The sequence below is a fragment of the Pieris brassicae genome, chromosome W (assembly GCF_905147105.1).
Source record: "Pieris brassicae chromosome W, ilPieBrab1.1, whole genome shotgun sequence".
Classification (NCBI taxonomy): Eukaryota; Metazoa; Arthropoda; class Insecta; order Lepidoptera; family Pieridae; genus Pieris; species Pieris brassicae.
The window spans coordinates 2,222,315-2,240,921 of record NC_059679.1 but is presented as its reverse complement, the minus strand read 5'-3'; the positions used below and the strand labels follow the sequence as shown (position 1 = coordinate 2,240,921).

The 18,607-nt window shown below is 35.3% G+C and overlaps 1 protein-coding gene across 1 annotated transcript; it reads left to right on the top strand.

Annotated features, from left to right (window-relative positions):
- The first annotated feature begins 15,545 nt into the window (after window positions 1-15,545).
- On the top strand, window positions 15,546-16,349 carry LOC123718341. The gene has a single exon (XM_045674756.1). The coding sequence runs from the start codon at window positions 15,546-15,548 to the stop codon at window positions 16,137-16,139; it is 594 nt and encodes a 197-aa protein (XP_045530712.1). The 3' UTR covers window positions 16,140-16,349.
- The last annotated feature ends 2,258 nt before the right edge of the window (window positions 16,350-18,607 follow it).

The following is an 18,607-nucleotide window of genomic DNA, read 5'->3' as shown; positions in this document are numbered from 1 at the left end:
TCGGTCGTTATTACTCAGCGTACAGACCAAATATAGTTGAGGGCATTCTTCACGTAGCAGGTGACACTGTGCGGGACATTAGAAGTCTTTTAGGATGTAGTTATAACTAAATAAATATTATAGGAATTGTGACAGTAGCATACTGAGGGATATATAGAATTACCTACCTTCGTATCTATCGCAGCGCTGGATTTTGCATAGGCTTCAGTTACAAAGATACTTTTAATACTAGTATAGTTGTAACTAAAAGGACAATGAATGGAAATAATTACTGAAACCTCGCCACGAGTGTGACATACTTATCGCAATTTAAGCTCATTGATATTTAACTTGCTTCCCATAAAAAAATATTGTTTTTGTAGAAAGAGTTGTTAACGAAATTATAGTTATGTAAAACGTCATTTGAAGTAACTATTTCATAAAAGTAATCAATACTCTGTGTAGTAAAATTGAATTTTCTATAAAATATAATAATAATAAGATTTATACTTAAATGATTAATAAGCTTTTTATTTATCCTTGAAATTCAGTGATTTTTCACTACATGTTTAATTAGATTAATGATGTTAGTTGATTTTAACAAATCAATCTTGCATATTTGGCCTGCTCCATTTTCATCCAATGTTGTCTGTCATTGATTTAGTAGAGAGAGAGGTCTCTTTCTCTTTTTTGGCACGGACGGCTGATCAACAGGCAGTCGTTCGTGCCCACTGCCGGTCTGTAAGTCTTCTTAATGACCTGCTTTCATTTAGTTTGTAAAGGGTTTGTTAGTGTAGTACCCATTATTTTTATTTCATTAGCATTTTAAGACGGCTTTTCAACGACACATACAATACATATAGAACATACAACAACATATACAACGTTACCTTAGTTAGATTTCTTTGTTATGCAATAACCAGATGTCAGTCTATAACCATCAATCATCATATTTTACATGAATTCTGTATAAAAATGAAAAGGAATCGGTAATTTTCCTTACATTTGAAAACACAAACATCTGTATAAGGTCTTATGTGGACTCTGAAATGTGTGTTTCATCTTTATATGTATTGAATGTCAGGAGTATCTGTATAGTATATGTAATGTATGGATGAACAAGCTGCACTAGATAACTAAATATATGAGAGGGTGAGATGTAAGAACCTAACAACCCTTCGGATCCCTAAGCCCTACAGATGTACCCTAACACATAAATAGTGAGTATATAAATAAGAACGGGATGTCTGCACCAAGAGACCTAAGGTAACAGACGGAGCCCTACGGGTAGGATCAAAGGTTCGAGGTGGTGGGATTATTGAGAAATGAATACGACAGAGCAATATTCAAATCTGATTTATTGTTCAAAGACAATATCTTAAATACTACTTACATCTATTCACACATACGTAATATTATTTAAGTGAGCTGTTGGTATATTGCGCACCTTCAGCTATTAACATTTTGGAACATGAGCCGTGTCAGCAGTTGGTCAATGTTCAAATGAAATCTGAACATACTGGCGCCTCACAAAGTCTGCAAAAGCTGCAGCGTCTCGTAGACGCGCGTTCGATGACCGTAGACCGTACCGCCTGTTGTGTTGGTTCCGCGTCTTCATGTCGGTGTCTGTTATCCGTTATTATGAAAATAAATTTTACTAACGTTCATTAAGCATCTTCAAAATAGTAACATTCAAATAAAAACCAAAATGAAAACATTTTAAAATAGTTCGTGTGTTTTAGAATGTGCTGAACAATGCAGTTATTTATTAATTAACTGCATGTTTTTCCCCCTACGACATAATTTTTTTTAGTTTATTTAATCGTTTAATGTTAATCGTTATTGATTATTTTGCTATGGTACACGAAGAAGGCATTTAACACCAAACTAATTAATGGCTCAGCTATATGTTTGTAAATAATAAATAATGTATTTCTGTGTCTAAATATGTTGCGTAAACGTACTTTCTGCATACGCATATTGTAAAGTGTCAATTGATGACATTAAATACATATTAAATATTACGTATATATTTTTTTAATCATGTCGTTTTCTTTAATACGTCTTGAAGTATAAGTATAGTATATGGTCTTGAATTTCTTCTTCTTTCTCAGTAATTCATTTTATCTTAATATTTCTTAGCAATGCACTAATCGCCCATGTCTGTGTATATGAATGGTGCCAATATTGTCTTGGCTCCATTCCAATACTGTCTTTTTGTGTGTATGTAATTGTCTTTATTTTAGTTTATGCATTTGGATTTGGCGTGTTGTAGTTTTCTGGCGGCTGTCGCCCAAGTCGTCGTCTTATAAATGTACTTTATTTTATTTTTACTTATAAATGTAGCTTTTTGTATTGTATTTGTAGTAATCCACCTAAGTTTTGTCGTGTAGTCTTTATTTACGTCTTTTTTTGGTATTTTTAGTAGTAGGTACAATAGTGATACAAGTAATCTGTTATCACAAGAATACGTCTTGGTCTTAAAAATTATTTCTATACTGTTTCTGAACTTTTTCGGTTTTTCATCACCGTTTCCTTAATGTCTTTGTGTATGCCATGTGGCATCTGTCGTATGATGTTGTATTTACCATAGCTGTGGCTAACAGTACGGTTTTTATTGTATATTTTGAAGTGCCAGGAACATTCGCGTTGTTGAAAATTTTGTATGTATGTTTGTGACCGAGTTTTTACCCGTTAGTTTTAACGATAGTTTTATGGATTGATCATACATGAAGTAATGTATTATGACCAGGTCGTTGACATATTACGTTATATGGACGTGGAATTTGCAGCGTTGACAAATATTTTTTATAGTAAACAACATAATTTTGTCGATTGGCGTTAATCATATGTCCATCGATGTCATAATACCAACAATGTTTATATTTAGGTTCATTGTACTTTTGCTTTATGTCGAAGAATACATTTTTTAATTTACTTAAAAAACAAAATTATGTGCGAATATCCTGTTCTTTGTAATTTAATGTTTTTAAAGTTAAGTCTTCCTTTAGTTGATGGTATATAAATCCCACTTTTCGAGAACTTGATCCTTCTATAGGTTGTTGAATAGTCATTTTATTTCCATACTATCACTCTCCTGACTTTGTATTAATTTTTTGTATATCGATTTTGTCTTTTATGTTAGTCTTATTTTCTTCAAAATATCTTCTTTCCTATCCTTACTCTAGTCAACTAAGTACTGCGCGTATCTGCGCTCTCAGTACGGTATATGCGACTTCTCAAAACACTGGTGAGATCCGCTGGTGGAAGGCCAGTGATCGATCCGTTGCCGCAATAGTGCTTTCCAATAGAATACAACTCAGTACAATTACGTACTCAAGATCACCACAAACTAATGCAAATGGGGTTCACAAGCCTGTGGGTCACTCAAGCGTTAGATCCTACGGGGAAAGAGAGGAACTACGCGGTAGAGAAGAAAACGTGTGTTCCAACAGAATCGTTGGAGTTGGAGTCTCGACCTCAGGCCTCAGATTTGGTATTTACATATTAATATATTACGCCACTTATTGGTGTCGTTCTGTGTGTGCCAATCACAGCCTGCGTAAACGCGTACAAATTTTATAAATCACAAAATGTTCGATAGATGACTCATTAGTTTTGTTAATACAATAAAATATATGAAAACACGTCACCGTATTTTATTTTACCACAGGTGATACTTCAATTAGCCTATAGGGATACCTATAAGACAAGTCTATGGTTATAAATAAAAAAAATCTATGGAGCTACAACCTTTTTATGTCTGGGCCTCAGATTTCTGTATCTGTTACATGATTACATTAGTAAATTGAAAAGGTAAGTAGGTGATCAGCCTTCTGTGCCTGAGGCACGCCTTTGACTTTTTGGGTCTAAGGCAAGTCGTTTTCCTCACGATATTTTCCTTCACTGTTTGAGCGAATGGTAAATGCGCACATAAAAAGAAAATCCATTGGTGCACAGCCGGGGATCGAACCTACGACCGCAGGGCGTCGCACGCTGAAGCCACAAGGCCAACACTGCTATGGTTATAAACAACTCCTTAATCTCAGCCACTCAGGCCTGAGCCAGTCAGCGGTTTGACTCGCCATGGCTTTCTTCCTCCACAACCTCAATATATGAGGAACCTTGGGCTGGCTACGAAACCTGAAGTAACTGATGCTATACGGAGTTCCAAAACATTGGCGCTTACTATAAAACTTAACCAATAGGGATCTGAATATTGAACTTATCTTATGTGATTTCTTATAATGATGCTTTTTGCATGGACCTACGCTCTGGTGTTCTTCCAATAAAATTACAATGTCAATAGTGTATACAAATAGCAAACTGGATATAGACACCTATAATATTTTTGAAACTCGTTCGAGATGGACTTAAAAGTTCAACAATAAATAGAGGCAATATAGTTTAATTGTAACTTTCTGAGGCAAACCATCTAGTTACGTACCTTTGCTTAAGAACCTCTAAGTATCTATTTCCTACATATATTTTTTAGGAATGACCGTATTCGTTCACAAAAGCATATTTTTAAGTCCATTGTCGAAGTAGACATGGAGAGATATAGACAAGCAAAGATCTTCCTAATTGTTTTGTTAAAAATTCGACATAATGTACCTACTTTTGAAAAAAAATCTATTCTATTAATCGTTATTTGCGAGAAAAATTATAAATTAAATTAATAATGTGACCATGTAATTATAATTATATCTGCTACTTTAAATGGTCCAGTGAATAGGCTATCGCGCTCTTACAACTTGATTACTAACATCGATGATGATGGGTTTTACAACAGTCTGCCAGTCACCGTAACCTTGTTTATCATGATCTTAATGAGGTTTAAGTTTTCATTTATTTTTGGGTTTTTATTCTTATTTTGTTGTTTTATTTTTTAAGTTTTATTAATTATAATTATTATTTTTTATTTAATTGATAGATTACTTATATTATAATATAATTGATGTGTTTTTTGTGTGTGTCAAATTTGTGATGTCATATTTTCTTGTATTTTTTAAAGCATGCACATTGCACATTGTTTTAGAACGTGTAAATAAATAAATAAAATAATATAAGAATTTACTTGATATGACTCACAATGTAATTGTAACTTCTAGTCTACCTTTTAAGGAAAATATGTGTGGCAGAATATGCGAACTTTAGATAACCATAACATGTTTGTACCGTAATCTTGCAAATACATTATTATTATTACATATTATTTCGGTTCTAGATTGTTGCAAGTATATATATTATAGACTGCCTACACACTTCTCTAGATATTTTATTCTCTAGACAACATAAAAATAGCAATTTAGCGAATGCTTCAAGTTCACGCTGATTTTTATTCGCACAGACTGTCTATAGTTCACTATTCCAGCGTTCTAAATTTTGAGCAACGGCTTAAAGAGTCAAAACGTAACTGATAGAAACTATTTTTTTCCTAAATAACAACGCCGCTAATAAAAACGTCCATCGTCTTACCGATGGCAATATTTCCCTTCAAAATTATTGAAGTAAAACAAAATGTTTGTAGGACATTTATTTGAAAGAATAAAGGTAATTTTTAAATAACTCTTTACTCTTCTGTATTTGTGTTAAGACATAAGCAGTGTCGTCTTGTTCGGAATCGTGGAGTGTTTGCTGTTTCTCTTCGTTCATTGTGATGCTGTTGAGGAGTGGTTGTCTCTGTGAAATATAAATATAATAAATTCATTTTTGTTTATGTAATAGAAGGCATATGGAAGGCGTCTGCACGTTAAGTGATACCGCCGCCGACGGACACTCACCTTGCCAGAAGGCTCGCAAGTGCGTTGCGGCCTTTCAAGAATTGGGACGCTCTTTCCTTGAAGGACCTTAAGTCGAATGAATTTAATTTTTTGTTCTGTGAATGTTGAATAACATTAAACAAATATTGTTTTGGTTATCGCGACTAGGAAACACTTCTCTCAAAGAAATTTTGGTTAACAACTACTGTATATAATAAACACTTAATCTACACGAATTAGTATATAAAAAATCTTACGCAATCGCATTTCTTTTCGCCTGTTGGAGATAGACCGTAGTCCCAAACGTCTGCATTTAGTGTCGAAGTACTTGAGGTGTCTTTCATTTCCTCATGTCAGCCTTACGCCTCCACCATCTTGGCTCCACGTTCTAGAACATTTAGACTCTTTCTTTTCTAATTAATATTAATGAGGCATTTGTGATGGCAGCTGAATCAAAAAGACCCTTAATTGGAATGGCATTGAAATGTTTCTTCCCACTGGAAAGAAAAGAGAGGATGCCCACCAAAAACTTGGGAAGATGAAATAAAAGGTATAGCGGGGAAACATTGTCGCAAGGAATAGGGACAAATGGAAGAAGCTGGAGGAGGCCTTCACTCCGTCGGAGGTCGAGTACTAGTGAAAACATAAATGACATGGACTTAGTGTAATTCTAGTGTACTCGAATAAAAGCTATTTTTATTTTATTTATTAATCTAAATTAGGACGTCAGTTGAAGTAGGTACAGTGGATAGGAAAAGTAAAAAGGTCAAAATAGAAAGGTCAACATAATCTTGACTGAAATTAAAATTTATTTTTTGAAGTGAATTAATAATAATAAGCTGTACGATTCTCTAGGGCCCAAATGGGCCTCCTCTGTGACACGACCAGACCTCGCGATATAACGAATCATGACAGTTTCGTGTACGTATACGATGATGACACTTTTGACAGATTCATATTTCCACTTGGTCAAGAAATCTATTGATTTATCCATTATGTAAGCACACCTGCATATCTTTACTGCTTAAACATTTATTCGTGTTTTGCTACTTTCCTCTGTTTTACATTTATTTATGATTTGCATTCCATAAGTAACCGCTTCCCATAAGAGTATACACGATAAGATAACAAACATAATCAAGTTTAATATGAACTCCATTGGCCTGCAATAGAGTCAATTTAAAATCTCCGTCTGTTCTATAAAAAACACAGACTCTGTCCCGCAGGTCAAAACGGGAACGTATCCACTAAAATGGGTGTTCATGGCCTGCGATGACTGTCTTTTTTACTAATAAGTCTAGCGATACGGCTTACATACAAGGTAAATTTATCGCGATAATATTAATATCAATTAATGTGATTTTGTTACAATAAGTGAAGTGTAAGGGCAAATATATTAATGAAAAATATTGATCAATTCTTAAGTGACTGGTATTAGGATCTATATGGAAGTAGTGAATACTTACATATAAAAAAAATAGGGTAGTAAAAGTGCAATAACATAGGTGTGAAAAAATCATCCATAAAAATCTGCATCGCGTGCTCTGTCGAAACTGTTGATAGAACAAAAAAAATACGTTCAGTATTATAGAACGTTTATACAAAAAGAATGTTTTAATGTTGGAAATTTTACGTAAATTTGAACATTGAATCGTGAATTTGAAAATGTATTAGATATATATTCGTTGTAAACTAAAATTTGGATTTGATTATACGTGTAAGTGTTGCTAGTAAATAAATTAAATTATAGGTATAATAGGCACATCATTCATCCAAGAATATAGTTAAACCTCTATTGTATATTCTATGAATACGAATTTAATATACTTTAGTCTAGATCGCATCTGACTAAAAAAGGGGGTGTTTTACTAGTAATGGTTTTGATAGCATTTAACAGTTTAGTATATTAATAAATTGGAGGCACTTCAATACCAAAAATGTATAAAACAAAATAAATCAATGGCGCTACAACCTTTTTAGGTCGGGGCCTTAGATTTCTGTAGCTGTTTCATGATCATTTGTTAATCTAATAGGTAAGTAGGTGATCAGCCTTCTGTGCCTGACGCACGCAGTCGACTTTTTGGGTATAAGCCGGTTCCCTCACGATGTTTTCCTTCGACGTTTTAGCGAATGTGAATTAAATGCGGATATAGAAAGTCCATTGGTGCACAGCAAGGGAACGAACCTACGACCTCAGGGATGAGGGTCGCACACTGAAGCCACTAGGCCAACACTGTTTACAAAAATGGAAGCAAACAATATATCTTGCTTACAAACAGTCATTAATCAACTATAATTATATGTTTTTGCAATTCACCAACCCCAAAATAAATTGTTTAGTTAATAACAATTGATTTTGACCATGAATTGATGAACTTTTTAATTCGTAATCTCTCTCGTGAACTATACTCGGAGAGCCTAATTAATAAATAAAATATAAAAGGCTTTACCGTGTCTGTTTATAACTATTATAATAAAATAGGAAACATCCTTAATTCTTTATAAACAAGATCTATTTAAACTTGTATGTTTAGAATGATAGAAAAAAAACTTAATAACAGAGCACACACATTGCAGCGTTTCATTGTTTTGAATTGAAACTAAAATTGTCATTCGTTTGTTACAATTCAATTCAATTAATATATTTTACCTGAAAAACAAATCCTCAGTAACGTAATATATTGAATAAAAGTCACGTAAGTAGTGTACAAGACAGAATTATGAATGAACGACTTTTATGACTTACCATACTTCGATTCTCATAAAATAGTATTTTAATTAAAATTCAAATCTATTTCTTGAAACGTTTGTGTCTCTCAACTCACGATGGTAGCATACAACAAGCTAAGACTCATATAACACAAAATAAAGCGCAGCTACAACCACTTTCTCAGCAAATGTATAAATTTTATTAAATTAAATTACTTTAAATCATTAAACGAAATTATATTGAAGTGAAACTTCTTTATCGGCGTTGTAAAAAATCAAATTAATTTTTTCGGTTACACGTCACATTATTCCGTGACGCGTTAAATTTTCCCGTATATAATAAGGTAAAATGAATATAATATGAAATTAAATAATTGTATTATTTGTATTCATCTCTATGGATGTTATTCCTTCTTCATTTATTTCTATTTGAGAATCTCACAAACTCACAAGTTCTTAACTCATATAAAATACATCTTTCTCAAAATCTTTTTCAGCAACAGATTATTTTTGTAAGAAATTGATGCCTTCTTGAATAAAACAATTTTCTTCGATCTAAAAGTCTATCTGGACTATTTTTGTTTTCTGGCTATTATTTTATTCATTATTTCTAGGGTGGTACAGCGCTGCTGGAAAGCGTGGATTCGATTATGACTGGATTAACGATGCCTTGTTTGTTCATTCGATGAATCACTAACATTACGACGTCATTTCTTGAATTGCGGTATCGAAGTGTTCTCCTATGCAAGTTTTTACTGACATTATCTTTGTCAATGAAATCTTGCAACATTTTAAATGTCGTTGCGCTTACTGAATGCTGTCTCCGACACTATCGACATTCTTATATTATGTTCGCAGAGTGACGTCACAGTAGCGATTATGTTATGAATTTAGTATTATACCTAGTCCAGCCATAAGTTCTGGCATGTAATAGGAGGCAAACGGGCAGGAGGCTCACCTGATGTTAAGTGATACCATCGCCCATGGACACTCACATTACCAGAAGGCCGTATATGGCATAATTTATGTTATGCATAATTTATAATTGTTTGACTTATGTAGTATTTTTTTAATTTAAATTTAATATTGTTTCTTGTTATATTCGTAAGAAGTGTAGCTGGTATCGAGTTTATTAAATTTGGAATAATGTAATCTAATGTTTTTTTCCCATATAAATTATTGTATTTGGGTAATAGACATTCGTTTTTTAATTTTCTACGTGTTGAGTAGTGATAGTGAGTTTTAATTGTTTTGAGGTAATTTTCTGTAAAGTAGTTTTCATTTAATAATCCTAGTTGTACTTTCTCGTGTATAGGTATAATTTTGAAAAATGCAAATAGCTTTCTGTAGTCCGCTTTATATTGTGATTTTAATTTTATGGGAGCAATTGTTTTTAAAATACGTATTTGTATTGCAAATATTTGATTTAGATAAGTTTTGCATGTTTTCCCATAGCTTGTAAGTCCATATGTTATAATGGATTCGGCTAGTGCTTTGTATAATAGTAGCAGAGTTTTAAGTGGTATTTTATTTTTTATTAAAGTGAATTTGGCAAGTATCGCTCTTAGCCTATCACAGACAGAATTAATGTGCATTTTCCAGGACATTCGGTCATCTATTGTAAGCCCCAGGTACTTATGGTTATGAACTAATTCTAAGGCGTTGCAGTTGCAGCTATTGGGGTACGAGTTATAAGAATACTTATATTCTAATATAATTGATGTGTTTTTTAAGGTGTGTAAAATTTGTGACGACAAATATTTTTTTGCATTTTTTAAGGTATGCACATTGCACATTGTTTTAGAACGTGTAAAAAATAATAATTTACTTGATATGACTCACAATGTAATAGTAACTTCTAGTCTACCTTTTAAGGAAAATATGTGTGGCAGAATATGCGAACTTTAGATAACCATAACATTTTCGTACCGTTTTCTTGCCAATAAATTATTATTATTAATACAACGGCTCTAGTTGTTGCAAGTTTATATTATAGACTGCCTAGACACTTCTCTTCCTAGCGAATGGTTCAAGTTGTTGATTTTTATTCCGCACAGACTATCTATAGCCCGTAATTCCAGCTGTCTAAATTTTGAGCAACGACCATAAGCGTGAAAACGTAACTGATAAAAAATATTTATTTTCCTAAATAACAACGTCGCTAATATAAATATCCGTCGTCTTACCGATAGCGATTTCTTTCTTCAAAATTATTGTGGTAAAATAAAATGTTTGTAAGATATGTATTTGAAATAATTAAGCTATGTGTTTAAGGACTTTTTGCTCTTCTGTATTTGTGTTGAGACATAATCAGTGTCGACTTGTTAAGAATCGTGGAGTATTTGCTGTTTCTCTTTGTTCCTGGTGATGCTGTTGAGGAGTGCTTGTCTGTGTGAGACACAAATATAATAAATTCATTTTTGTTTATGTATTAGAAGACAAATGGGCAGACGGCTCACCTGATGTTAAGTGATACCGCCGCGGACGGACACTCTCGGTTATCGCGACTAGGAAACATTTCTCTCAAAGAAATTTTGGTTAACAACTAGTGTATATAATAAAAACCTTATCTGCACGAATTATTATATAAAAAATCTTACACAATCGCATTTCTTCTCGCCTTTTGGAGATAGACCGTAGTCCCAAATATCTGCACTTAGTGCCGAAGCACTTGAGGTGTCATCCATTTCCTCATGTCACCCTTACGCCTCCGCCGTCTTGGCTCCACGTTCTAGAACATTTTGACTCTTTCTTTTCTAATTAATATTAATGAGGCATTTGTGATGGCAGCTGAATCAAAAAGAACCTTAATTGGAATGGCATTGAAATGTTTCTTCCCACTGGGAAGAAAAGACAGAATGCCCACCGAAAACTTGGGAAATATAAGGGATACATTGTCGCAAGGAATAGGGACAAATGGAAAAAGCTGGAGGAGGCCTTCATTACGTCGGAGGTCGAGTACTAGTGAAAACGTACGTGACATCAGTAGAAGTAGGTACAGTGGATACGATAAGTAAAAAGCAAATAGAAAGATCAACATAATCTTGACTGAACAATAAATAAAATAAGCAATAAAAATGTATTTTGTCAAGTGAATTAATAATAATATAAAATCTTTACGAAACTTTAGGGCCCAAATGCACACTTGGGAAAATTGGGAGTCCCTTAGTGTCTTGTACTAATAAGTCTAGCGATACGGCTTACATACCAGGTAAATTTATCGCGATAATATTAATATCAATTAATGTGATTTTGTTACAATAAGTTTTTTTTTTTTTTATAAAATAGGGGGCAAACGGGCAGGAGGCTCACCTGATGTTAAGTGATACCGCCGCCCATGAACACTCTAGAAATGCGGTAGAAGTTGCAGAGTGACCCCACATCTCTACGCAACGCCAAAGGATCGAGCCGCTCGGAGAGGGATTGGTCATCGACGATTCGAACCGCTCTTCGTTGGATACGGTCAAGTGGAAGGAGCTGGTACTGGGGAGCCCCCGCCCAGAGGTGAGAACAGTATTCCATGTGGGGCCGTATTTGCGCTTTATAGAGTTGCAAGCGGTGGCCCGGAGTGAAGTACCGTCTCGCCTTGCTGGGCACACCAAGCTTTTTGGAGGCTTATTTAGCCTTTCCCTCCAAATGACCGCGAAACTGAACGTCGTTCGATATGTCAACGCCAAGTATTCCGATGCTGGCTGTGGCTTCAAGAAGAGTGTTTTCGAAAAGAGGAGTAACGACAAAGGGTATTTTTTTCGCGGTAAACGCGCAAACTTGTGTCTTCTTGGGGTTAAATTGGACTAGGTTTAGTCTACCCCAGTCCGAGACTCCATGTAAAAGAGTTTCGACTTCAGACACAAGTTTGTTCCGGTACTCATCGACAACGGCCCGAGAAATACCTGCCCGGCCAGTGTAAAGAGTATCCCCAGTGCTGTCGTCCGCATAGCAATGAATGTTGCTAAGTTGCAACATGTCATTGATATGCAGAAGAAACAGGGTCGGGGACAGAACACAGCCTTGTGGGACCCCAGCATTCACGGGTTTAAGGTCGGAACATGCTCCGTCGACGACGACCTTGATGCTCCGATCGGCTAGAAAGCTGGAGATCCAGTCGCATAATTTCTCAGGAAGCCCGTAGGCTGGTAGCTTCGAGAGCAGTGCTTTGTGCCACACCCGATCGAAGGCTTTCGCTATGTCCAAACTAACCGCTAGTGCCTCCCCCTTGGACTCAATTGCCTCTGCCCATCTATGAGTAAGGTATACTAGAAGGTCACCAGCTGAACGACCACGACGAAAGCCGTACTGATAATCGCTAATCAGCTGGTGGCCCTCTAGATAACTCAAGAGCTGGCCATTAATAATGGATTCCATTATTTTGGAGAACAAGGAGGTTATTGCGATTGGGCGATAGTTGGATGGATCAGTGCGATCGCCTTTTTTAGGGATCGGATGTATCGATGCGGTCTTCCAGCACTTCGGGACAGTGCCGAGCGAGTACAGGTACCGGAAAAGGCGCGTTAGGACCGGAGCCAACTCAGGAGCACATGTACGCAGCACAATTGGAGGGATACCATCCGGCCCGCTCGACTTATGAATGTCCAAGGAAGATAGTGCTCTGCGAACAGCACGTTGCTGGAATGTGATTTCCGGCATTGAGTTATCACACCGCGAAATCGCCGGTGGTGATCTCCCCCGGTCATCCAAAGTCGAGTTGGACGTAAAGAGACAGCGCAAGAGGTCGGCCTTCTCCTTCGCAGTGTGGGCGAGCGAGTCATCCTCTCTGTGCAGCGGTGGTATCGATGGCTGACAAAAATTCCCTTGTACAGCTTTGGCGAGAGACCAGAAGGCTCAGGTCCCAGAAGGGAGTTGGGCCAATCTCTCGCCAAATCTGGCGATGTGCTCTGACTTTGCCTTAGCGATTTCCCGTTTGAAGGACCTGGAGGCTGAGTTATATGCTTTTTTATGTTCGCTGGTATTGGCATCACGAGATATCGCCGCCTCCGCCCATGCATTAAAGCATTCTCGCTTTCGACGCGATGCCGCCTTGCAAGAACGCTTAAACCAGGGCTGTGACCTGCCACCGATCGGCACCGCAGAGAATGGAATAAAAAGTTCCATGCCCTGCAGAACCACTTCGGCGACAGAGGCAGCGACGGAATCTGGAGCTACCGACGAAAAGCACATAGGCCCCCAAGGGTAGGACGCAAAGAAAGACCGCATCCCATCCCAATCTGCTGACCGATAGTGCCAAATACGACGACAACCCGAAAAACGGGGCCGAGGAGGGCGCGTAGTAGGCACAGTACTCCGGACCACACAATGATCCGATGAACCCAATGGCGGGTCAACAGAGACTTGATAGGTCTCCGGATGTGAGGTCAGCAGAAGGTCCAACAAAGAGGGTTTATGACCATCCACATCTGGTATTCGCGTAATCGCAGGGACCATTTGTGACAGGTCGTAAGCTAAAGCAAAGTCGTGAAAGGATCTTCCCCATTTCTATCATTGTTATCGCTATTATAAATTTTTGTTATTAAACGCTTCGAATCTTAACCGTGGTAGGGACAAGAAAAGATGGCACGTAACGGTAAAATGTGACGCGCAATTTTTTTTCCAACGACGATAAAGAAGTTTAAGTTCAAAAAACAGTATAACTATTATACTAGATTTTATTAAAATGTAGCCAAGGAGAATAAATATCAAGGACACAGCTAACGATAAACGTAAATAGAAATCATAAAGCGAAAAATAAGTGTTACAACTCTGTTTAAATAAACATACTTGCTCACAAGACGTACTGTTCTCTTTTTGGTGTCTGGATGAACAGGCCACCCCTCCTTATCATAAACCACAGGTCGGCCTCTCAAAGAACCTTCATATTACTGATCCAGCTTTCATGGTATCTTTAGTACATAATCCAATCCCATTAAGCCAACACATGGCAGAATTATACCAACACAAGTCTTTAATTACCCTGAAAAAAAGCTTTTGTCTATTGTATACATAAGACAAAGCTATAACATTTATCACTAACAAATCACACAAAATAACAATAGTCAAAGAAAAGAAAATTCCTATTGTTTTTTATTTCAAAATTGTTATCACACTTTTTTTATTTTAAAGAACACTGTTTAGCGAATGTGAATTAAATGCGGAGAAAGAAAGTCCAATAGTGAACAGCATGAGAACGAACCTACGACCTCAGGGATGAGGGTCGCACGCTGAAGCTACTAGGCCAACACTGCTTACAAAAATGGAAGCAAACAATATATCTTGCTTACAAACAATCATGAATCATTAATGAACTATAATTATATGTTTTTGCAATTCACTAACCCCAAAATAAATTGTTTAGTTAATAACAATTGATTTTGACCATGAATTGATGACATTTTTAATTCCGAATCTCTCTCGTGAACTATGCTCGGAGAGCCTAATTAATAAATAAAATATAAAAGGCTTTACCGTGTCTGTTACCATGGTCACCGTATATTGGACATAACATCGTTACCATGGTAACAAAAAATGAAATCTATTCTAAGAAACTCACCAAATAGAAGGAATAAAAATAAAACGCCAATAAAAATAATAGACATGTTAATTGTCACATCGTCGGGATAGCATGCCATCGTCACCTTAGAGCATATATTCCAAAAATTCATAAAATCCAGTCAATAAATATTTTAAATAAAGTTAATTTATTAGTTTTATTTTCATTTCCCAGTCATTCAAATTGGTCTCAATTTTGATAAAACATTTTTATCGTCTCAATAACAATTAATATATAACTTCCAAATGCGAATCCGATGTGAAATGAAATTGAAAAACTATTTTTATATGCATTTGTTCCCTAAACAAGACTGCTATGGTTACATTTACACAAACCACAGCGGTTTTCTAATGATTATATTATATTATTTTGTAATATAAAGAATGACAAACTAAAATTACTATTTTTTATTAAGCTATCAATGACACCTATAAAGTATATGCAAGTTCTTCTAATTAACCAAAATAAATTCTTCGGTTTAATACAATACTTGTAAGGTTTTTTTTTAGCTTCATCCAAGATCTGGACAGCAATTAAAATTGAATGTGTCCATGTCTACAAACACCATAAAAGTTTTAGAAAGAAAAAACACGGAACTAATACACAAAAACAACAATCTGGAATTGAGGGTAGGTGCATTGGAGCAGCGTTTCCATGAGATGGAACAGGAGAAACTTTCTAATTTTATAGAAATAGCAAACGTCCCCCCTGCGAGTGAAGAGAATGTGAGAAAATTAGTTGAAAATGTAGCATTAAAACTTAAACAGCCCTTCGACAGTATCCGTAACACAATGAGATACCAAGGTAAAAACGACCAACCGGGCATTATACAAGTAAAACTTAATGATAAAGCAACCCAAGAAAAGTGGATTAAAGCTGCAAAAACCATTAAAACTATGGTGGCCGATGTTTGCCCCTATGAACCCAACAATAACAAAATAGTATTCATCAGGGAAGCAATGACTAAACACAACAAAAGCGTTTTATGGGAAGCCAAACAGGAATTAAAGAATAAACAAGGATATAAATACGTATGGGTTAAAAACGGTATGGTGCGTGCAAGAAAGGATGAAAACACTAAAATACAAAACCTAAGATCAGTGTTGGATATACAAGTGCTAAAAAAAAGACAGAATGCCAATTAACTGACCAATTTAAATGCATATAAATTATTATTATTAAGATGGATAGTTTAACTAGTGATATTTGTGAATTAGAAGACTGTATAAACATAAGTGATTTTGTGAGTAAAATTCCCAGTAGACATTTAAATCTATTGTGTGTACACATAAACATAAGGTCAATCATAAAATACTTTGATAGTCTTGAGCAATGTATTTATGCGGCTGCCGCTGTTGACGTTATTGTGCTTACAGAAGTAAACATTTCTGATAAAATCAGTTGTCTGTATAATTTAGATGGATACCATATGTTTTCGGCACTCAGAAACGGTAGGAAAGGTGGAGGTATCGTAGTATATGTAAAAAAGAAACATAAATTTAATATGAAAATTGTAAAAAGCCAACATTTCGAGAATATACTTTTTACCATCACAACTCAGACAAAATACACTGCTCAAATTTGTGCTATTTACCGCCCACCTAGCCTAAGCAAGAACCTGTTTATTGACGAACTTCATAATATTATTAAGAACAACTGTCAGAAAAATATTGATTTGTATCTATTGGGAGACGTTAATATAAATCTAAAGCTAGACATTCCTATAAAACATAAATATTGCAACACATTACACAGTTTAGGCCTTATGTGTGGGATCACAACTTACACTAGGGCGGAACTATACCAAGGAACCATTACAAAATCATGCATAGACCACATATACGCTCGATCCCAAACACACGACCTATACACGGCAACGGTTGGCACAAAACTAGCGGACCATCGAGCGATCGTGCTTGCTTGCACTAAAACACAGTCACAGGATGTTCCAACATATAAAACATTAATTGACAATAATAAATTAACGATCCTTCTAGAGCAAATTGATTGGAAGCCGACATTAGAAATGAAGTGTCCTATTGGTATATATAACTTCATACAAAATAACTTAACACAAGCATATAAAAAATCTGAATGTACAGTTAAACTTAAATCTAACTCTCTTCGAAATAGTAACCATTGGATTAATAATAGAATTATTAAAGGATGTCAGTACAGAGATAAACTTTTTACTCAATATATAAAAGATCCAAACAACTTAATACTCAAACAAAAATATAATAAAACCAGAAATTATGTCAATAAATTAATAAATAAAACTAAAAATAAAACAATTAGAATCAATATAGAAGCTAATAAAAATAATCTAAAAAATCTATGGGACATATTAAACCAACTAACAGGAAAAATTAAAACATCCATGGACGTAGCTATACAAAACGCATTTGCAAACCAAAATATTACATGTAAAGATATTGCAAATAATTTTGCAACTTCCTTCCACAATAGTATTAGTAATATAGCAACCAACTGTGTAAATCCACTGTTAGATAAAAGCTCCTACCAGCATACAGAAAATACTAGTATGAGATTTCAGTCAGCAGACCCTAAATCAGTTGCAAAGATAATTAAATCATTAAACGACAGAAAGTCTCCAGGTGCAGATAAAATACGAGCTATGGATATTAAAACATTATGTAATAAAATCAACGTAGTCATAGCTAACCTTATTAATACGAGCATTTATACTGGAAAATATCCTAACTTACTAAAAACAGGCATAGTTCGACCAATATACAAAAATTGTAGCAAAAAAATCTATAATAATTATCGTCCAATAACTATATTGCCAACAATTAACAAAATAATAGAAAAATACATATGTGGACAAATTCAAAATTATTATAAAAAACACAATATTCTTTCTAACAAACAATATGGATTCCAACCAAATAAAAATACCATACAATTGCTATCCGCATTCACAGACCACATTTATAAACATTTAAATAAAAAAGATCATGTTCTAGTAGTGTTTATTGACTACAGTAAGGCATTCGACACATTAAAGCACAGCGTAATCCTGCAGAACTTAAATGACTGCGGAGTACGAGGAAACCTACTCAAGTGGTGTGAAAACTATCTGCAAGACAGAACTTATCGTGTTAAAGTGTGCAACGAAGAAAGTTTTCCAATATCTATTACAGAAGGTACGGCTCAGGGCTCAGTCATTGGGCCTTTACACTACCTTACCTATGTTAACACATTAGCTAACATAATAAAGTATTGTCAGATATTCCAATTTGCAGATGATACATGCCTAGTAGCTGCAGGGCCTAACATCCAAGAAGCAGAAACAAAGCTACAATCTGATTTCGATACATTGGCTAAATGGTCCCACGACGTAGGACTTGTACTAAATCCTAACAAAACAAAGTTCATGCATATCCGATCCAGTCACAATCTAAATTCACGTACACCCATCTTAATCTTACACAACCACACATGTGCACATTCTTATAACTCGTACCCCAATAGCTGCAACTGCAACGCCTTAGAATTAGTTCATAACCATAAGTACCTGGGGCTTACAATAGATGACCGAATGTCCTGGAAAATGCACATTAATTCTGTCTGTGATAGGCTAAGAGCG